This window comes from Macaca nemestrina, chromosome 1, assembly GCF_043159975.1.
Source record: "Macaca nemestrina isolate mMacNem1 chromosome 1, mMacNem.hap1, whole genome shotgun sequence".
Lineage (NCBI taxonomy): Eukaryota > Metazoa > Chordata > Mammalia > Primates > Cercopithecidae > Macaca > Macaca nemestrina.
The window spans coordinates 59,694,956-59,717,137 of record NC_092125.1 but is presented as its reverse complement, the minus strand read 5'-3'; the positions used below and the strand labels follow the sequence as shown (position 1 = coordinate 59,717,137).

Here is a 22,182-nt window from a genome sequence, read left to right as displayed (position 1 = left end):
AGGAGAATCGCTTGAGCCTGGGAGGCGGAGGTTGTGGTGAGCTGAGATTGCACTACTGTGCCACAGAGTGAGACCCTGTTTCAAAAAAAAAGAAAAAAGAAAAAAGAGAAAGAGGGAAGGGAAGGGAAGGGAAGGGAGGGAGGGAGAGAGAGAGAGAGAGAGAGAAAGAGAGAAAGAAAGAGAGAAAGAAAGAAAAAAAGAAAGAAAGAAAAAGAAAGGAAGGAAGGAAGGAAAGAAAGAAAGAAAGAAAGAAAGAAAGAAAGAAAGAAAGAAAGAAAGAAAGAAAGAAAGAAAGAAAGAAAGAAAGAAAGAGAGCAGGGAGGGAGGAAGGAAGGAAGGAAGGGAAGGAAGGGCAGAAAGAAGGAAAGGAAGGAAGGAAAGAAAGAAGGGAAGAAAGAAAGAGAGAGAGGGGGAGGGAAGGAAGGGAAGAAAGAAAAAGAAAGGAAGGAAGGAAGGAAAGAAGGAAGGAAGAGAGAAAGGTGATCTTGGGAGAAGGGGAGATCTGAGGGAGGGAGAAGGGGGCACATGAGCCCATACTTGGCTTCCTCCAGGATTATGGGCAGAGCAGGGGAATTTTTTCTTGATTTCTAGGACCACAGTCAGGGTCTGGAGAGCAAGGGCTAGGAACCCAGCCACATGGCTCTTCAAGCCTAGCCCACTCACTCTGGACCAGCATAGAGCTGTCACTGCCCAACTGAGTGACAAGCATTTTCCATACGTTTTCTCTGCTTAGACGCCTACCATGAGGTCTCCTCATCACCTCCCTAGCAGATGCCAACACCCCTGCCTTTGTGGAAAGCCCTCTAGCCATTGCTCCCCATTTCTTTTTGTCCTTTTCTCCACCATGTCATTCCCTCATGTCATTCCAGCTAATCAGCAGGGACTTTTTGAGCACCCAAAACGTGGGACTTCTTGAGTAACCCAAAACTTTACTCCCAGTGAGATGGGAGCCTCGGTAGGCCGGGAGCAGAGAGTGACATGACCTGGCTTCCCTCTTGAAAAGGTCATTTTGGCTGCTGTGTGAGGAGCAAATTGCTGGGCTCAAGGGCAGAAGCAGTTGCAATCACCCAAGCCAGGCTAGGGCTGCCGAAATAGCTGACGGCTAAGCGCGGTCTTGTCTGCATCTGGATGACCAGCTCCTGACTACTCGTGCCGTGCTCAGTGCCAGCTACGACAGGTGCTGGAGGATACCACAGAGAACAAACAGACCAAAATTCCTGTCCTCGTGAATTTATATTCTAATGGATAAGAAAGACAATAAATTAGAGAGAGATGTTAGTTACTAAAAAGTGCTAAGAAGAAAAAAGCAGGAAGGGGAATATGAATTATCCAGGAGCAGGGGTGAATGTTCCATATGGTGGCCCAAAAAAGCCTGCACTGAGAAGGTGAACATTTGAGTAAAGATCTCAAGGAAAAGGGGGAGCAATTTGGGAGCCAATGGATATCTGGGAGAAAAGATTTCCAGGCAGAGGGAACAGCCCACCAGGATCAAAGGCCCTGAGGGTGAGTGTGCCTGGTTTTCTTTTCATTTCTTTTCTTTTTTCTTTTTCTTTTTTGAGACAGGGTCTCACTCTCACCTTGTCACCCAGGCTGGAGTGCAGTGGTGCAATTACAGCTCACTGCAGCCTTGACCTCCTGGGCTATAGGTGTGCACCACCATGCCTGGCTAATCTGGCTAATTTTTTTTTTTTTTTTTTTTTTTTTTTTTTTTTGTAGAGGCAGGGTCTCAGTATGTTGCCCAGGCTGCTCTCAAACTCCTGGGCTCAACTGATCCTCTGGCCTCGGCCTCCCATAGTATTGAGATTACAGGTGTGAGCCACCGCATCTGGCCGTGTCTGCTGTTTTCAAAGGAAAGCAAGGAGATCAGCATGGCTGGAAAGAAAGGAGGGGAGAGGACAGTGGCAGGGGATGTGGTCAGAGAGGTAATGTGAGGCCTGTGCAGAGAGGGCCTTTTAGGTCATTACAAGGGCTTGGTCTTTTATTCCCAGTGAGATGGGAGCCTTGGCAGGATGGGAGCAGAGAGTGACGTGACCTGGCTTCCCTCTTGAAAAGGCCACTTTGGCTGCTGTGTGGGGAGCAAATTGCTGGGCTCAAGGGCAGAAGCAGTTGCAGTCACCCAAGTGAGAGATGATGGTGGCTTGGAAATGATTGGTGACTGTGGTGGCAGTGAGAAGTGGTCAGGCTCTGGATATATTTTGAAGCTGTTAGAATTTGCTATTGGCCAAATGTAGGTGTATGGGAAAGAAAGGAACCAAGCATGTCCCCCCAAGGATTTAGGCCTGGACAACTCTAAGATTGGAGTTGCCATCAAGATGGGAAGGCTTCAGGAGGATCTGGTTTTGGAGGTAGAATCAGAGTCCTCTCTTCTCCCTGGCCCCTCTTGAGGCCAAATCCACCTCCTCTAAGCTGCCTTCCCTGACTCTCCCCACGCAGTTCACTGCAGCCACTTTAATCGTTTCCTAATGTTCAGGGCTGTCATTCATCATTCACCCATTGGTGTTTTCCAAGGATCCATCTCCAGTTGAATTTTTTCTCAAAACCCATCCCAGCTCTGTGCACACAGTGGGCTCTCAAAAATATTCGGTGAATGGCGATTGATTCAATGAATGAATGCGTGACTCAGAACAGATGTGTAGGGAACTGTAAACAGCAGTGACCTCTTAATACCCCGTGGCAAGACACAGTGCAGCTGGTGTGTGGAATGGAAGCCAAGCTTCTGGGATGGTGGCCCAGCAGCATCTTTTCTCCCTTCCCTGAAGCCCTGGGCCAGAGTGAGGCCAGTGGACCCTTGCCTTGCTCCTTTGAAGGAAGCTCCAGTTCTTCAGAGGAATGACCTTGGGGCATTCAGGGATGAGACCCTCTTCTGCCCCTAAATCTCTGCTTTGCCCAGAGGCATGGGGAGAGTTTCACCACACCTCTGCGAGGCAGGGGGAAAAGTGGGCAACGTATCCTCACAGCCCAGGCAGTAATCCCAGCTGGGACTTCAGCCCCATCCCCCTCTCCCCCTTGCTGAAAAAAAAGGAGACACTAGATACAGTGGTCCAATATGGCTGCTCTGGGTGGCTCACACCTCCAGGGCCTCATCCAGGAAGCCTTCCTAGATTGGTCCATTAGCCCAGCCACTGCCTTTGCTTCGCCAGAGCATTGGTAGTTGAGACATTTCTGTGGACACTGCAGGTCCCCGGCTCACCCTCTCTGGCCCCAGAAGACTCCCTGAGCTCAGTGTGGTTGGGGATTTTTCCTCTGGGCTACAGATTAGGTGTGTGGGCTCCAGAGAGAGATTTATTGTCTTCCTGTCTATTGGGGAAAACGAGGCAGAGAAATCTAGAGGCTGGGAGTGGAGCCAGAGGTCATGGGCCTCAGTCTGCCCTCTGGCTCAACTGGCTCGGGGGAGCTTCCAGAAGGGTAGAAATGCCGAGAAATTCTAAGCTACAACTCACATTCCTTGGAGCTCACAGCTGCCTGGACACAAATTCCTATGCCAACAGGGCATGGGTAGAGCAGGGATGAGCCTGCCTGTCGTGTGAAAGGACCAGGGCAGAAATGAGGTCCCTTAGAAGGAAAACAAGTCACCTCTAGTCACACAAGTAAACAAGACCAGAGCCTGAAGCCCATGTCCCCAGCTGGAGGCTGGGACTCCCCAGGCTGGGACGGGGATGGGGCACAGGCCCTCCTTTCAGAGGCAGGGCTTGGGGCTATGTAGCCCTGGAGAGAGTGGAAACTGGTTGAAGGCTCCTGAGAGGGCCTGTTTCAGACCTGGGAGGGGAGGTTAGGAGCTGGAATCCAAAAAACTGGCCCCTCCTTCAGTCAAGGGTTTCTCAGCTAGAAAGTCAGGGGCTAGGGAGGTCTGACTCAGGGCTGGGCTGTTGTTTCTCCCAAGTGTTCCGGCCCCCAGGCTAGAACACGGGACTTGTATTTCTCGTGACTGGTTTCTCAGCAGAGGAGCCCTGGCAGTGCACAATAAGGCATGGGGTTTCTCCTTCCTGTCCTTGGGGAGTGGGGTCCAGATCTCCAAGCATTGAGACCTCCCTTCTTTTAAAGCCAGAACTCCATGATCTCCTGCAGAGAAACATATCTCTGACCTGATGACCTAAATGGCCTCCCAGGGAAGGACAGTCTCCCGGCCTCTGCTATCTGGCTGCCTTAGAGGCCAGTGCTGGCCAACACGCAGTACTCAAGCCCTTCCCCACTCTGGCTTCACCTGCTGGTAAACTTGCCCTCTAATGCTTTCCTCTAAATGCCCCTGGTCCAGGTCTGACCCCTGCACCTTTGCTTTGCTCTGCCCTTTTCCTGAATGCCTTCTGTTATATGAATTCAAATCCAATTCTCCCTTCAAGGCCCAGCTTCAGAGCCACCTCCTCCAGGAGGCCTTCTCAGATTACCCCATCGCACACTGCTCTGCCTTTCCTACCCACTGATTATAGTCAGGGGCCGTGTACCCACATTCTGCCTACTTATATCCTAGGGAGATATCCTCTCCTGCCAGCGGAATTGTAAGTGCCCTACATAGGTTAGTTAGTTAGTAAGGGCTCACTGATGCTTGCTGAACTGAAGGACAGGAGATCTTACAGTTACTAAGCACCTCCTATTGCCAGGGACCTTCTTAGACATGTAATGTTCATCATTTCATAAAAGCCTTTGAAGCAGGGGCTATCATTATCTTCATTTTACAGAGAAATACACTTGCCCAAGACCACACAGCAGGCTGCTGGTGAAATCAGAAATTGAATAAAGGTCTGTGTGTGTTCCACATCTTCCCATAACTTCATGCTATTACCATGCAGCTATTTCTAGAGACTTGCTTAATATAATAACTGCATGTGATTCCAAGACATATAGAACCCAACAGCAGGAAAGTCTTGGATCCTGGCAGAGAAAGGGGGACCGGGCATTAGACGGGGGAGTGAAGAATGGGAAGGAGGGCCCTGACTCTCCTGCCTGTCCTGCTGAGGAGCTCCTGTAACCCAGACACCTGTTGCACCTGAAGTCTGCATGGGTCTAGGACTGCAGTCACATTAAGACTGCCCCACAGAATCCTGGGAGTGAGAATGTGGCAGAGGAGAATCTTTCGGACAGAGCCAGTGGTCTGTAGCAACACCAGTTGCTTCATAGCTCAACCCCATGACCTATGTCCTGGGGTCTTGGTCACTTTCAGTGGACCTGACAGTCCCAACAGGTCAGGATCTTCTGAGGACTTCCCTAATCTCAAGTCTTGGGGGTTCTGGGTTGTCTTCTTGATTTGCTATGTGGCCTTAAGAGAATATATACAGTTGGTCATCTAAGAAATTGGGTGGGGGTAGGAGCTAGAGAATCTCTGCTCCCTCTGCTCAGGGGCTTCTAGTAGGGAAGGGCAAAAGAACACCTAATCTAGGGTATTCTGTCTGAAACTGTACTCATTTAAAATCAGATCCCTGTGCTCTTCAGGCTAATAAAGAGCCCAGGATAAGAAGTCCAGATGTTTCCCATATGTGCTTTTCCTGTATGTTGCCATGGCAACTGTCCCATACACACCACTGGGGTGGATATTGCACACTGGGCCCCAGCAGAGCTCTGCACCACCCAGGTACATCGCCCTTAGACCATGACCCACCCAGATCCGTTGTCATGGCAACTGCAGGCCTGGGAGGGAGAACTCCAGGCAGGCAAAGGAAGGAGAGGATAGGGTGTGTGCCTGTGGCTGTGCCCATGTGTTGGATGGGGACGAGCAAACTCCTCGTATCAGCATGTGTCCTTTGGGATGGGCAAATCTAGAGTTGAACTTGACCTGTCCATGAAGAATTGGATGTTTTAAGGTCATTAAATCATAACACTAAGAGGGACCTTGGAGATAATCTTATTCTGCAGTAAATCCTCTTAATTCACTGTTGGCCACACAAACCCAAAAATCTGATGAGGAAAAGCACAAGGCCCAAACCTGTGGTGACTTTGTCAACAGTGATGACATCACTACCCTAGAACAGAATTTCTTAATCTATGTTCACAGACTGGATTCCGGGGGTTCACAGTACCAGCCATCAAACATAAGCCAAATACTGTGAATATGTCCATTTATCTGGGGGGATATATTGTAATATCAGCTAAATTCTTAAAGCGGTTCTTGACTCTAAAAAAGTAAAGACAACTGCAAAAGTAATGAGAAGCTTTTACCCATCTGAGTGTGAACCAGCTGGGACAGATGGTTTAAAGAAACCTGGCCTTCTTACTACCCTAGAGAGAAAGATATTCCCATTTTGTGGCTGCGCTCGTTTTCTGTGCTGGCACCTCTGTGCTTTATTAGAGTTTTGTTAGGTTTTTGAATAAGGCATTAAACCTAACAGAGGAATGCCGTGGACTCATATTTCAATGAATTTTAATAGAATAATCACTGGCAATTACTTGGAATATGGAAATTGCTCTGCAAATGTTAAGAGTATTCGTTGGTGTGATGGGTGGGAGTTCCAATGCCATGATGAGAACGTTGCCTTTCACAGGGCCTGATGTCATCACGAGGGGCTTGCCACCTCTGTGCTCCCTCCTGCCTGCATGCAACCTCAGATTCTTCAGCAGGAAGGATGCGGTGAGCTCATGAGGTCAGCTCTTGCCCCCGGACTGTGCCGGTATTTATACGAACCTCAGGCTGCTCTCCTTCCACTTCCACTGGGGCTGAGCTCTCCTCCTGCCAGGAAGTTCTCTTATTTATCTGACCTCAGTCATTCATACCTCAGGACACTCTCATTTCCTTCTCCTGGAAGGATTTTCTTGAGAGAAGGGACAACTGAGCATTTCTCTGCTCTCCCCTCCTCCCTGGGCTCATCTGGTCTGGCGTGGATGGCCCCACACTTGCTGACCCTTCATAAGTTCTGACCTTTAATTATCTTCTGCTCCCTCTGAAGCCTGGGACTCCCACCACCCAGGAAGGCAGGTTTTTTATTCCTTCCGCCCTTTTCAAGGATGAACATTGTGGCTGGGGTAATTCTCAGCATTTAATCTCTCTGGCTATTGTGTCTGTGTCACCTCACTCTCTTCAACTGCCTCTCCCTGGAGCTCCTTCTGTGTAAGCCTGCCCGCAGTCTTATAGTGGGGAGGGAAGTCTCTCACCAGGGGACCCTAATCCTCTTACAAAGGGGTTTGGGGGGCATGGGATGGTGTGTTCCAGTTTCTGCCCATTCAGTGGTGCTGCAGGGAGACTTCAGGCTTGGCCGAGACTGGCGTGGAGCCAGCACTTCTTGAGATAAAGCCCCCTCTGCAGGCTCTCTGTCTGCCCTGGGCCTTCCCAGGGAGACCACAGTTCAGAGTTATAAGGAGGGCTGGCCAATCTGCCCAGGCATGGGGCAAAGACCTGAGGGGCCAGATCTTCAGAGCTGCGCTTGAGGTGAGGCTTACCTGGATTGGCCAGAGAAGTAGGGAGCAGCAGCGGTGGAAGTTTAGCAATTAGTTCCGCCTCCCATAGCTGAAATTTGTAACTGCTCCACAGCTCCCTGGATAACAACCTCTGAATTGTATGGAGCAGTCTTATCTGGAGAGATTCCTGTCAACCCGGCCACCTCTCCTTAAGTGTCCTTTTTCCCAGAACTCGTAGACACATGGAGAACTAAACAAGTGGTTGGGATTTTCTAGGAGGAGCTGAAGCAGATCACTGCAGGTTGGAGAGTTGAATCTCTAAAAATCTGCTAAGAGGCTGCCAAGTCCAGGACAGACAGGTATTGGCTATAGGGGGTAATTCTCTAGGAAAACCACAGGGGAAAGTTTATCACCTTCCTCATCTATTCAAGCACTCAGGGCGAAGGGGGGTGGCCCACAGACTGCTGTTGCTTGTCGTCCCAGGAGTGTCATGAGGCCAAAGCTCTGCTCCTGCTCTTTAGGGTGGGAGACATATTCCAGAGCTGGGGCTTCTCCAGGGCCACCGTGTAGATCATGTACAGCTGCACAGGTTGTACAATGCACAGCTCTAGGCTACATCATAAAGGGCCCACAAGTGCAGAAGTCTTTGCCTATTTTGTCCACAAATGTATTCCAAGCTTCTAGAATAGCACCTGGAACATAGTAAGTGCTTTATAAGAAATTGGCAAATGGGCCGGGCGCGGTGGCTCACACCTGTAATCCCAGCACTTTGGGAGGCCGAGGCGGGCGGATCATGAGGTCAGGAGATCGAGACCATCCTGGCTAACATGGTGAAACCCCATCTCTACTAAAAATAAAAATTAAAAAAAATTATCCGGGCATGGTGGCGGGGAGCCTGTAGTCCCAGCTACCCAGGAGGGTTAGGTAGGAGAATGGCATCAACCCAGGAGGCGGAGCTTGCAGTGAGCTGAAACTGTGCCACTGCATTCCAGCTTGGGCGATAGAGCGAGACTCCGTCTCAAAAAAAAAAAAAAATAGCGAATGGATATGAATTTCCTCTGGAGTTGGGCAATGCAGAGGTCCTGGTTTTCTTGGTGCAGCAAGAAACAGAGATGCTGGGTTTTGCCAAGATTTCTTGATTTCTGGAACCACAATCAGGATCTGGAGAGCAAGGGATTTGTACTGTATGTGGAGCACTCATAGTTGCAAAAACCACGTAGAATCACTCACACACCTTTTAGAGTGGGAGGGCCTGAGTCCAAGGTAGCCGTGGGGAAAAGAGGATCCAAGCTGACCAGCTTCTGCTATTCTTGCCACTCCACTGAAAAGGCTAACATTGGGTCAAATCCACTGCCTTGGGATAAATCCCCTTCCCAGCCAAATATTATCTTGAAAAGTCCATCTCCTCCCCCACCCCGTACTCCTCTAAAGATATAGCATCCAGACCCCTGCAGTTTCTATTTCAAACCCCTCCAGCAGGTACCTTGGATGACCTCACTTCTCTGGCCTCTTCCTTCATGGCCCCTCCCAGAGCCAGGCTGGTGATCCCACTGCCTCTCCTGGCCTCCCTGGGAGAACTCCGAGACTTGAGTCATCTTCCCCTCCAGTGAGGTCATGGAACGTATGGTTAAGAGCATGACCTCTGAAGACCAGCTGCATGGGTTCAAATCCTGGCTAGACCACCTTGGGCAAGCCACTTAACCTGTCTGTCCCAGTTTCCTCATCTGCAAAGTGAGTGTGGTAATAATATCATTTGCCTCAATAACAAATAACACCAAACACATATTGAGCAGTTCTTATGTACCAGCCATTCTCCTAAGCGCTTTACCAATATCCATGCATTTAATCCTCAAAAAACCCTATGAGGAAAGCACTGTTATCACCCTTGATTACAATCAGGGACACGGGGGCACAGAGTGACTAAATAAGTTCCCCAAGGCTGCACAGCTAACAAGTGAGGAAGCTGTGATGCAAGGCAAGTAGGGAGTTAGATTCCAAACCTCATGCAGTTGTTAGAAGGATTAAAGGTGCTTATGACAATGCCTGCTTCACAGTAAGCCCCGGTAAGTGTCGGCTGCTGCTACTAGAGCTGTTATGACCTCCCGTCCCAGTTCTTGGAAGCCTACCAGGTCCTAGATTGCTGCTTTGTTTATCCAACAGGGTCTCCAGAGACCCTCGCACTCCCGAGCCACTTCTGCCCCACAACAGCACCAACCTGCTGAAACTCTGAGAACACGGCTAATATCATCTGCCCCTGAACTCCTGAACTTGTTCTACTTTCTAGTCAATTGTCTGCATGTCTTCTCTCCACGGATGGCTGGGACATAAGGCTCATCTTGGCCTGGAGGTCCCCAGAGGGCAAAGAACACAGCGGTGTGAACTCAGCATGAAATGACATAGGTTTGGAGTGACAGGGATGCCAGTGGCAGCTTGGGACCTGCTCAGATTGAGGGAGATGTGAGCAGGGACTGTGGCTCACTGATCCCATTTCCTTCCTCATTGCTTGGCAGAGGCTAAGGGAGACTGAGTTGAACTTGGACGGTGTGTGACTGAGTGAGTACAGGGCACATGTACAAACATTGGTGGGTGGCAGATGGGAAGGCAGGGAGTAAGAGAAGAGTGTGGCCTTTTGACAAGCCTGGGATGGAATCCTGGCACAGCCTCCTAGCTGGATGTCCTCAGACAGGTTTTATATAACCTCTCTGAGCCTGACTTTCCTATTCATAACACAGAGTAATAATAACACCTTCAAAGGATTGTATAAGGTATTCACAAAGACTTTACATAAAGCACTTGGCACTATGCCCTGCACATAGTAGGGTGTTCAACAAATGATAGTCATTATTACGATTTAGTTCTTTTTAGTTTTTAAAGAGTCAGAAAGCAGTGGTCCTGGTTTAGTTCACCTGCTAACTTCCTATGCAGTCCTGAGCAAGTCACTTCTCTTCTCTGAGTCTCTTCTCTCCCCCATCGAAAATGAGGCCAAATTTGCGAGATCTATGAAGTTTGTCAGAGCTTTGACTTCCTGTGTTCTTTGATGCAAGTCATTTGTAGTCCAGGAATACTTGGATTTAGCTTGAAACCCCCAGAACAAACTCCTCTCCCAAAGAGTAGTTACCATTCCTTGCTCCTGCCCCGGGCATGCTAGCTTTGCAAGTTTCCTTAGAATGAAGACTCTATCCCTGCTCTATTTAAAATCCACAAGGCATGAAAAACTTCACTGTGGCTTAAAGATGGAGCCAACTCAACAAGGGAGAAGAAAGAGGAAGAAAAGCAAAACAGCCCTAGTATGAAGCCAAACTCCACACTGCCCCACCCATTCTCTCTATATATCAACCCTCGTGTGAGAAAGAGGCAGGGAGGAGGCTCTGGCTTGTTCCCGATGACACATGCTATGATGAGAAAAAGATCCCTTCATTGTGGGTCCACTTAGTGCTCATTCAAACACGCCACAAAGTGGAAGTCATTAAGTAATCTGCACAAGCCTTGGGGCGACCTTTCCCAGTCCTCCTGCACATAGCCTCACACACGTGGGCACGCGGTAATGTCAGCCTTGGCTTCTCTTGGCTGTCCAAATTAAGATCTGATGGTGGTCTGTGCACTACCCGGTGCTCACTGCGCCCAAAGGGAGAGTGAGCAGATGGGACCCGTGCTGGGCTATCACCAACAGACCCAGATGGGCCAGGGAGGGTCGGGGCACGTGTGCAAACATCGGTGGGCTGGGCATTTCCACACTTGCCCTAGGGCAGAGGCAGAAGGAGCAGCTGCTGGTGGATGGCCTTCAGGACATATGAAGAACATCCCCAATGCCCCAGGTTGGAGGCAAGTCATCGTGGGATTCTCCTCCTGCTATATAAATACTAGAAAGCCTTGTTTGGACTCTATGCCCAGAGTCCAGGCAGATTAAGTAAGAAAGTGGTACAAGGCTGAGAAAGCTCTTTGGCATTCTCCTACTCCCCTCAGAGACTCTGCACTCACCCCCCAAACCCATTCAGTGAACTTGGAGGCCAGAGAGGAACATATTGGGAAAGGAGCAGAGAAAGACTGGTTGGTCTTTCTCAGCTGGTAGAGAAGAAATGGGCTCATAGATGATAAATTTTAGAGCTCTGCAACCATTTACATTGAATTCCTTACTCATTCATTCAAATCATTCCTTCACCAAAATGCTGACCACCAGGCACTGTGCTAGGTGATGCGGGGGCAAGATGAGTTCATGTTCAGGAAGGGAAGATACATGAGCATCAAAAAAAGCCCCCAAACCCCCAGCCATCTACAAATTGATATGGAAATAACATGATCAATAACTGTGAAATAACTATGCTGGATTCTGTGAATTATATAAATATTTGATGGAGTACTCTCCAAAGCACCCAATTCTCCTTCTATAAAATGGGATAATAAGCTCAGTGCCTTCCTCATGCCATGGGGCCTAGCGAGGGAGGCAGGACGGACTGGCTGCCTTGTCAACTCCTATAGGGGCAGGTCACTGGGCCCAGCTTCTGGGATCCCAACAGAATCTCTAGATAAGTCTCACTGGAGTGAATCCCTGGGCTGTGAACGTCTTGAAGGCAGGTCAAAGTCTTATTTGTCTTTTACCCCAGTGTCAAGCACAGTGTTCAGCACAAGGTAAACACTCACTGATGGTTTGTAGATTGAATGAAGGAATACATGAATGAATGAGTCATGTCATGCCCCAAGTGACTTTGGGAGTGAGAGGGCAAGGCATAAAATGAAACCCTTCAGTTGCCTCCTCTCTTCCTCTCTTCTCTGTTTTCTTCAAGCTTAGAAGAGCACAGCCTCTTCCACAAGGCAGGCAAATCCCAAATCTCTCTCCCCATCCAACCCATCAAAGAGCTCGGCGTATCCTCGGCAGAGATGGGTCACCATGACAACTAGCTAGCACCAGAGCAGAGGCAGTGCTGTGAACCCTGCTCCCCTTCCCTAGGAGCCTTGGAGAAAACCAGTGTTTCTCACTTTTCTGGTAAAGCCCTCCTCCAAAGGTTCCCCGGCATTCTGTCCCCCTAGAGGAACCCAACCATGATCTAGCAGACAATTTCACATCTAACCAGTGAGGGTGGTCTTCCAGCTGACAAGCCTGGGGGATTCCTAATGCTAGTCTGAAGCAGACATTAAAAGTAAAAGTCCTCTCATCAACTCATCGGATAATAATCATGAACGAGCGCTGGGTTAGGTGCATGGAGATCATTAGGCTCTAACAATGTGGCATCCACATGAGGAAGCCATTACGCTAACAAAACTGCAAATGTAAAAATAGAGCTCCACATAGTTTCCTGGTTACCACATTCTAATTCTGATGACTTTTCAGTGCCAGAGAAATTTGGTTTCTTTTTGTCCCCTGCCATGCCCTGGTTCTCCTGCATGTATACTTATTGTGGGAGGAGATGGCTTGTTTTGCAAATGTCCAATCCTTAACCCATAACCCTTCTCCACAAGGCTTGTCATGGAAGAATGAGTGCTGCTGCTGTTTCTAGGGTTGCAGTGGCTCCAAGATCACTGCTATAGACCAGGCCTAGGAAGGGCTCAAAAGGTCCCGGCTCCCAGGCCAAGAAGGGAAATCCGGTCACCTGCCCAGCAGGGCACAGAGAATACAGAAGCAGTATACCATCCTGTTCAATGATCTCAGGGTCGGGCTGTGTTCTAAGCCCCAGTTTTGCCCCACTGGAGCAGGGCACTGAGACAAAGCTGGGAGACAAACCCTCTGGACAATCTCAGGTTTGTGAAAAGGAAATTCATTACTTTATTGAGGCAAGTTTCCCTTTGTCTGGGAAATAAAGGATTGACCTGGTTCCCTGCAGTGTGCAGCCTCGTGCACCCCTGGTGTGAATCACAGCCATCCTCTAGACACTTTTTTAATGTTGTAAGAAAATCAACACACGTTCCTAAGTGCTGCTGAGTTTTGAATCTGACCCACTTAGGACCTGACCAATGGTACCTAAGACACTCACTCATCCATGCATCATTCATTTATTCAGAGACACTGAGCACCTGAGGATGCACCCGGGACCGTCAGTCCCTCTGCCCTTATGGAATATTGCTGTATTTGAGATTTAGGGATCTTCCTGGTGAATCTCACATTCCCGAGGCTCAGGTGATATGTCATGACTACAGGATGACATGGGGAAGGGGACATGTGTGGGAGTGGCCTGTTAAAAGTGGTTCTGGGAGGGGAAGCATTGTCAGGCAGCAAGCCAAATGGCTCTGGCCTGCCTCCCTAATTCCAGCACCTTCATTTTTCAACCTGGGCACCACTCAGAACCTGGCTTTCACTCCCAGCTTGTTACTTTTGTGTCACGACTTCTCACATGACACACACATGCAGTGACTCCCACAGCCTGGGCATCAGATAAACATGGCACGCCCTGGCCACTTCCCTATGCTGCCCCTGAAGGGCTCCTGGGTTTGATGGAACAATCCTGGGTTGAGTCAAGCATGACAAAAACTCAAAGTGCAATTCACAGGTTGATGTCTCCTTGTCAAGAGATGGACTTATCCAGCCTAGGTCACTTCTTCTTCCACGTGGGTAGTCCTAGCGCAGTGGCCTCCCAACCCTAGGAGGAAGTCTCCCCCAGAGCACTTACCCATGCAGGAGAAGCTCTCCTCAGTCTCATGGAGGGGCTCAGTGTAGCCATCAAGGGCCCAGCTGCCCTGGGAGAGGGGGCCAGGTTTCTGGTCAGTTTGCAACCTGTGGGACCAAGAAAAGGTAATCACTCATGGTAGAGGTTTCCTGGTCTCTAAGCCCCTTCATGGGGCTAAGAAAACCCTCTTAGAACTTGGTTCTTCTTCTCTGATAGTGCCCTGCACCACTCAGGGCCAGTCCCTCCCTGACGGGTATGTGCACACCCCTGCCCTCCAGCAGGCAGCAGGCCTTCTGCGCAAAGCTGCGCCAGACAGGGAGCCCCAGAGGACACTGGGATGCCCGATGCTTGTCACCCCTTGCCGTTCTACAATCTATCCATTTCCCAGGAACGTTATCACTTATAGGGCAGAGGGATACCCTAGCAACTCCAGGCCTTGGCTCCTTTGGCTTGCCATGATCCTTGCCCTCAGGATGAGCAGTATGTACAGCCCTGCACATACACACAGGGAAGAGCTCCCTCTGAAGCTGAAGTCACTGATTCCTGGCAGCACAGGTGGCACACAGGCTTTGGGCTTGCTCGTAGTCCAGGCAGCTGGTAGGTCAGGAAAGAAGGAGGAGTAGGCTCAGCTGCAATCACAGTGACTCCTGGGAGGACAAGTCTCTTGCTGGGCCCGTTGTGGTAGCAGGAAGGAAGGGTGAGGTCTCTGGGCACCAGCTCCCAAGTGCACACAGACCTCTGAGCACAACCTCAACCGTACAGTTGCTCCCAGGAACAAAGGCTGTGGGAGCTTTCATTATAGGCAATTACCCTAGGCTCTGGGAGCTGGCCCGCCCACCCATCCGCCCGCTGTCTCCAGTTAAATGGAGCCTTTGGCAGCTTGGCAGGAGGGGGAGGGGAGGGCTGTGCAGGCAGGAGGGGAAATTGAAGGGCTGGGCCATGGAATCCTGAGAGTCTCCAGTGCCACTGAGATTGTCTTTCTCTCTCTCCAGTTTTCACTTTTTTCAGTGCCTAGATGGCCAGGACTCTGGGCTCAATTTTGCCATTAACTCACTGTGTAACCTGGAGTAGATCCCTTCTCCTCTCTGGGTCTGGCTTCCATCATGGGGTGAAAAGATGCCCCCCCAAGGCTGGGATCAGTTTTACAGTCTAGAGTTGTGAGGTGTTTGCTCTTCTGCTCAGCTTTTTCTAAGCTATTTAAAGCGTGCTGAGCTCTTTTGCATCTCAGGTCCCTCAGGTGAATGCTGGGTGTAAGGCAGGGTGGGGTGTCCTTAGAGAAAGCAGGAAGCCTCATCCTGGTCCCTGGGGGTGTTTGGTATGATGGGGACAATCACCATGTACTACTGTCTCTCTGTCTTTTTTTTTTTTTTTTTTTTTTTGACACAGGGTCTCACTGTGTCACTCAGGCTGGAGTGCAGTGGTGTGATCAAGGCTCACTACAGCCTTGATTCCCTGAGCTTAAGTGATCCTCTCACCTCAGCCTCCCAAGTAGCTGGGACTACAGGCTCAAGCCACCACGCCCAGCTGATTTTCATATTTTTTGTAGAGATGGGGTTTTGCCATGTCGCCCAGGCTGATCTCGAACTCTTGAGCTCAGGATCTGCCCACCTCAGCCTCCCAAAGTGCTGGAATTGCAGGTGTGAGCCACTGCACCGGGCTCTTACTGTCAATTAAATGTCTGTCCAAGTACATGAGTGCCAAGGGGATAAAGAAAGACTGGGGTTGGTTGGTTTCTTGGAAGAGATTAGAATGGACCTGGGATTTTGAAGCAGAGGATGCAACATATTGGTGAGAAAGTAACAGAACATTCTACTGGGGAGAGGGAATTTTATATAACGTGTCAACTGTTTCATTGATTAACATCATATATGTAAAGAGCTAAGCACAGTGTCTGGGCCAGAGCAGGTATGCGATAACCAGTGGTAAAAATAGGAATAGGCAGCTAGGCGCAGTGGCTCATTTCTGTAATCCCAGTACTTGAGGTGGGGGTGCTGAGGCGGGCACATCACTTGAGGTCAGGAGTTCGAGACCAGCCTGGCAAACACGGTGAAACCCCACCTCTACTAAAAATACAAAAATTAGCCGGGCTTGGTGGTGCATGCCTGTAATCTCAGCTACTCCGGAGGCTGAGGCAGGAGAATCGCTTGAACCAGGGAGATGGAGGTTGCAGTGAGCCGAGATCGTGCCACTGCACTCCAGCCTGGGTGACAGAGCGAGACTCAATTTCAAAAAAAAAGAAAAAAGAAAAATAGGAATGGGCCAGGGTGGTGGCTCACAACTGTTAATCCCAGAGCTGTGGAAGGCCAAGGCAGGGGGATCATTTGAGCCCAAAAGTTTGAGGTTACAGTGAGCTATGATTGTGCCATTGCACTCCAGCCTGGAGGGCAGAGCAAGACTGTCTCCAATAAATAAATTAAAAACTCAAAATTAAAAAAGGAGTAGTTACAGTCATGATTATTGCTGCCATTAATATGATGCAAGAGCGGGTGAGGTTGCATCAGTCATATGGGCCAGAAACTCCAATAGCAGAAACATTGAGGACGGCAGCCTTTATCTCTAATCTCAGTCAGCTCTGTATTTTTATCCACATCTTCCTCTACCTCTCTAAACACAGCCAGGTCTCCATGTCCACCCTCACTTCTCAACCTGAATGGACAGCACTGTGTATTCTAGAAGTCAGGCAGAGGTGGAATCAGAGAGAAGAAAATTGCAGTAGTGACACCAGTAACCCTACGCTTCTTATACCATTAACCATACTTCCAATTGAAGTCTGAGCCAAGGCCCACCCAATGCAGGAAGAAGAGAACTGTTGGGGGTTAGGGAGGTGGTGGAGGGTGCATTGGCAGTTGGGAAAAGTCAGGAAGGGCTGCGGTGAAGCTGCTGTGGCTCTTTTCCAGGATAGCAGAGAGGGATGAGGTTGAGGATGTGATGGAATTAGATGTGTGAGACCGGGGTCTTCTGAGAGCAGACGGGGTATTGCACCTTCTCTGGGTCCAAAGGGAGGTGGTGGATGACAGGAGATAAGCTTCACTGAGAAGGCCACACCCAGGCCCTTGAAAAGAAAGGGCTATGGAGGATGGGGCAGGGGAGAAGATGGCTACAGGATTCGTTCCCTGGAGAAGCAGGTCAGTCATGACCAGGCTGGAGATGGCGAGGGAAACAGGTGACCTCTGCTTCTGCATTCCACTGGGGCTTTGCAGAAGACTGAGATCCTGGGGCAGGTGGCAGGGAGGGAGGAGAGATTTCCATGAAAACACAATGTCTGTGGATTCTAGGGAGCAGATGGCACCTCCTTGGCTATGAAGCTCGGAAGGGTGGCCCAGCCTGGCCCTTGGCAGAGCTGCCATGGCAGCAGCTCTAGGCCCTGCAGACTGTGCTGGGTGCCTGCCCATTGGCCTGTAGCATCTTGGAGGGTCCTCGGTCTTAATCTAACTCCTGCTTATGCCACGACCTTCTCTCCAACCCTAATCCAGAGCCTAAAAGTGGCAGGGTCTAGGAGGTGGGGTGGTGTGACACATTTCCATTTCTGTTTAAAATGCAAACATGCAACAAATGTTTGCTGGAGGAATGAAACATGGTTCTGTTTAAGCTGCATTAAAATATTTGGATGAATAATTCTGACCTCTTTGGAAAATGTCAGGTTCCGAATATACCAGGGGACTTGTAAGGTAGATACTGTAAAATCTTAAACAATTTAATGCCTAGACACTTTTTCCCAAAGAATGAATTCAAAATGAAGGGAATCAGGTAGGAGAAGAAAGCCAAAGAGTCACCAGGGAAACATTTTACTAATTGGAAAAAGGCCACTCAAAGGAAGGCCTGCCCTGCATTTCTGCTTCTTGAGTTCTCTCGTCAGCTGCAGAATCAAAGTGAAGAAAGTCACAAGGGACATAAGTGAGTTGCCCCTTAGGAAAAGAAGCATCGGTGCACTTTGCAGGCAGTACAGTCAGGCAGAAGATATGCTTTGAGAGCCAGGGGTCACCCTGGTAAGAGCTCCCTTTGGCTATGGAGTCAGTTAGAATTCTTGCAATAACAGGGAGTTCACTGCCTTGCAGTCAATTTGTAATGCTCTCTAGTTTTTGGAAAGTTCATCTTGAGACTCAGATCTGTCTTGAACTAACTTCCAACCACCATGGTGATGAGTCAGGTCTTTGGAGCTGCACCAAGTAAATCTAATTCATCTTACAACATGACAGCCCTTCAAATATTTGAAAACAGTGCTCAGACCCTCTCTAAGCCTTCCCTTTCCAAAGCAAACTTCTTCAGTTCCTTTCATCATCCTATAACACCTTTTTTGATCCCCCAACAACATGTCAGTCTTGCTCTACATGTGTTTTTGTGTGTCGATGTCCTTTTAAAATGTGGTGTTCACAACTGAATGTAACAGTCTAAATGAAGCCTAAACACGTGCAGAGTGTATTGGGACCATTCACTTCCTTGTCCTGAACTCCAAAGGCCTAGTCCTGTAATATTAAATTGCATTCAATTTTTCAGAGATTAAGATACACAAGTTGCCTTCTACTGAAGGTTAAAGCTCCTGGTGGTTCTCTACCCCCACCTCCAGCCGCTTTGACGCCTCAGAGGTCCCTGGTGTGTAGGGGATGATGTACAAGCTTTTCTACACCCAAAATATAAGTGAGAGTTTCTCCTTCCATTAGGATAGGGCAAAAAATACAGGAAGTTAGTTTAGTCAGGAAGATACTTAATTTGCATTTGTAATTGCAAATTGTAATTCGCCCCCTTCCCTCCCTGCCTGCTCCCCAGCTCACCTGTACTGGAAGGGAGCCACCGTGGCTGTGACTGGCTGACTCTGTTGATGGACCGAGGAGAAGCTAATGGCCCCTGGAGAGGGAGAGGGGCGCTTGCCCTGCGCTGGACTGCAGACTGGCGAGGAAGCCCATGAAGCTGCCCGCTCATCAGGCTCCAAAGACCTGGGGGTCCCAGAACTTTTGTAGTTTATATCTCTTTGGTCTTTTCCTGGGCCGCTGGGAGGCTTCCGAACTTCCGGTATTTGAGTTTCTCCGTGAAAGCTCGTCCGAGAAGGGCTTCTGCCCCGGGTCTGGCAGACTGGAGTCCCTTCCTGGGCTTTCTTCTTCTTTCTCTGGGTGCTTTGTCTCTCCCCAATTCTTCCGGATCCAGCCCGGCTGGAGAGGACTGCTTTCGGGGTTGTCCTGGGACTATTCCATGGGGAGCTGGAGGAGCCTTCCCCATCCTCGGCTGACTCCCTCACAGATCCAGCAAACTTGGGAGAGCCTCTCCCCCGGGAGGCCCTAGGAGAGGAGTTTCTAGAAGGACCTGCAGCCTTTCCCAGTCTGGGGGAGGCCGCTCTCTGTGGGCTCAGGGCCAGGCCGGTCTGGCGCGGCCGCAGCTGGGGAGAAGCACCCGGTGTAGGAATCCTGGTCTGGGAAGAGGCACGAGGCACCGGGATGGAGGAGGCGTAGTGAGGGCGGCTGGCGGGATTCACATTGGCCATCCCATTCATGGTCTGCAAGGCTGGAAGGGTGGGCTACTGTCCTGCAGGGAGGGAGGGCAAAAAAAGACCGTCAGGCACATCTCCCGAGCTTCCATCCCTGAGTGTAGAAAGAGGATGTTGGGGTCTGTGGGGAGGCTCGAGCATGCAGACTGGGCACTGGCACTCCTGGTTCGCATTGTGACTGGGTCACTGGCTACCTGCTGGACTCTGGGCAAATCCCTTTTCCTCTCTGCTCTGAAAAGCTGTTATGAGGCTCATCTGCAAGCAATATGGGAAAGTGCTTTGTGAATTGCAATGTGCTGTACAAATGGACTTCATTTAACTTTCTTTGACTCTGTTCCTATTCACTGATGGGGGACAGACTCTCCTCATAGCTCCTCCCACTCAGGCCTTTCCTAGTACCCCAAGTCTAGAATGTCCTCCACACTAAACAAATTTCCTCACGCTCTCAGCCTCTGCCTGCATGTTCCTTCCACTCATCACTGCAGCTGACCCCTGGCTCTCCTCCTAGGACACTCTCCAGTGCAGTGCAACCTTCTTCCACATGCTGTTAGGGCCCAAGGGTGGGAGGGCCAATCACAAACCCCCAAGATCGTAAACTTGTAAACTGGCAAATGCTGCCCCTTGAGGCTCCTGCCATTCCCTGGACCCTCCCTACTGTCCCCACCCCCATAGTCACTGGGCATTTGGCACTTGGCTCACAGTCTTCCTCTCTAGCCCATTCCCTACTCACCTCCCTCCCTGGCAGAACTGACCTCTGCACCTCCTGCCACCCTCCTCTGAAAGAAACTGAGTGTCCCACGTTTGGTTCAAGGCAGTTCCTTGTGCAGGCCCTGTCAACAGCACTTGATCTCCTCTCTTCCAGACCTTGACTCACTAATTATCCCCTTCTGCCTTCACCTGCTTCCCCTTCTAGCCATGTTAATTAATGAATTAATCACTTCCATTTCAAAGGGAATTTAAAGCAGTTTATAAAGATACATACAATCAATTCCAGATAGATTAAAGAGTTAAAGGTTAAAAAATGAAGCCATAAAAAAATTTTTAGAACACATGCATGAATGTTTCCATAATTTTGTTGTGGGAGAGGCCTTTCAAAGTACCACATCAAAGGAAGAAATCATAAAGTAAAACACTGATAGATGTGAGTGCATAAAAATTAAAATCTCTATATGGGCAAAAAACCTTTTCAAAAGGTTCAAGACATCAATAAACTATAAAAATACTTGCAACAGGCCAGGCGGGGTGACTTACGCCTGTAATTGCTGCACTTTGGGAGGCCAAGCGGGTGGATAACCTGAAGTCAGGAGTTCGAGACCAGCCTGGCCAACATGATGAAACCCCGTCTCTACTAAAAATACAAAAATTAGCCAGGCATGGTGGTGTGCATCTGTAATCCCAGCTACTCGGGAGGTTGAAGCAGGAGATTCGCTTGAACCCATGAGGTGGAGGTTGCAGTGAGCTGAGATTGCACCACTGTGCTCCAGCCTGGGCAACAAGAGCAAAACTCTGTCTCAAAAGAAAAAAAAATACTTGCAACTAGTATGAAAAACAAGGAATTAATACCTTTACATATACGGAGCTCTACCAAATCAATATTTAAAAGGAAACACCCCGTAGAATAAAGGGCAGGCGGGACACAGTGGCTAACACCAGTAATCCTAGCACTTTGGGAGGCCAAGGCGGGAGGATCCCTTGAGTCCAGGAGTTTGACACCAGCCTGGGCAACATGGTGAAACCTTATCTCCACAAAAAATAAAAAACAAAAAAATCAAAATTAGCTGGGTGTGGTCATGTGTGCCTGTAGTCCCACTACTTGGGAGGCTGAAGGAGGAAGATCACTTGAGCCTGGGAGGTGGATGTTGCAGTGAGCTGAGATCATGCCACTGCACTCCAGCCTAGGTGACAGAGTGAGACCCTGTGAACAAGAAAACTGCAAAAGATAAATACAACTGGCCAAAACAAAACAAAAACCAAAGACTTTATTAGAAATTGAAGAGATGCAAATTAAATAAGTTATCATTTGTTGCTATCAAATGTACTATATCATAGAAAATTAAAATATCCAGTGTTGGTAAGAGTATATGCTATGAGGCTGGGTGCGGTGGCTCACACCTGTAATCCCAGCAGTCTGAGGCGGGCGGATCAACTGAGGTCAGGAGTTTGAGACCAGCCTGACCAACATGGCAAAACCTCATCTCTACTAAAAATACACACACACACACACACACACACACTAAATAACTGGGCGTGGTGGTACATGCCTGTAGTCCCAGCTACTCAAAAAACTGAGGCAGGAGAATTGCTTGAACCTGGGAGGCAGAGGTTGCAGTGCACCGAGATTGCACCACTGCGCTCCAGCCTGAACGAGAGAGCGAAACCGTCTCAAAAAAAAAAAAAAAAAAAGTATATGGCCCCCATACACTGCTGTGGGAACAATGCCAAATCTAAAAATGTATGCTAGGAAAATGATTACAGATGGGAGCAATCATTGTACATATTTTCATTGTGTACAATGAAAATACTCAGTTTGATTCTCAAAGGGTGAATTGGCATTGGATGAAGACGAAGACAAAAGACATTCTGGACAGAAGAGACCACCAAAGCATGGCCGATTTCCTTGAGATCCCTGAGATTCCCCCTTTCATATTGTGGAGAAAGCTGTAAGCAACCACACAGAATTTTTTATGGCTGTTGCTGACCTTTCCCTGACCTTTGACTCTGTGGTCTGGGACCAGTTACAGACTAAGCTATAAGAAGTCAGTGTAGACCCTTAAGCACTGATGGATTTCT

At 49.2% G+C, this 22,182-nt stretch overlaps 1 protein-coding gene across 4 annotated transcripts in view; it reads right to left on the bottom strand.

Moving 5' to 3' along the window:
* The window catches only part of LOC105484717 (neuron navigator 1), a 191,637-nt gene extending 172,239 nt beyond the window's left edge, over positions 1–19,398 (bottom strand). For all 4 annotated transcript variants that reach the window (XM_071077903.1, XM_071077906.1, XM_071077911.1 and 1 more), the window contains exons 1-2: positions 18,686–19,398; positions 13,920–14,023 (exon numbers count right to left, since the gene is read on the bottom strand). In XM_071077903.1, the coding sequence (XP_070934004.1) occupies positions 13,920–14,023; positions 18,686–19,398 (817 nt within the window). The remainder of the gene's footprint in view (positions 1–13,919; positions 14,024–18,685) is intronic.
* Between the last annotated feature and the right edge of the window lie 2,784 nt (positions 19,399–22,182).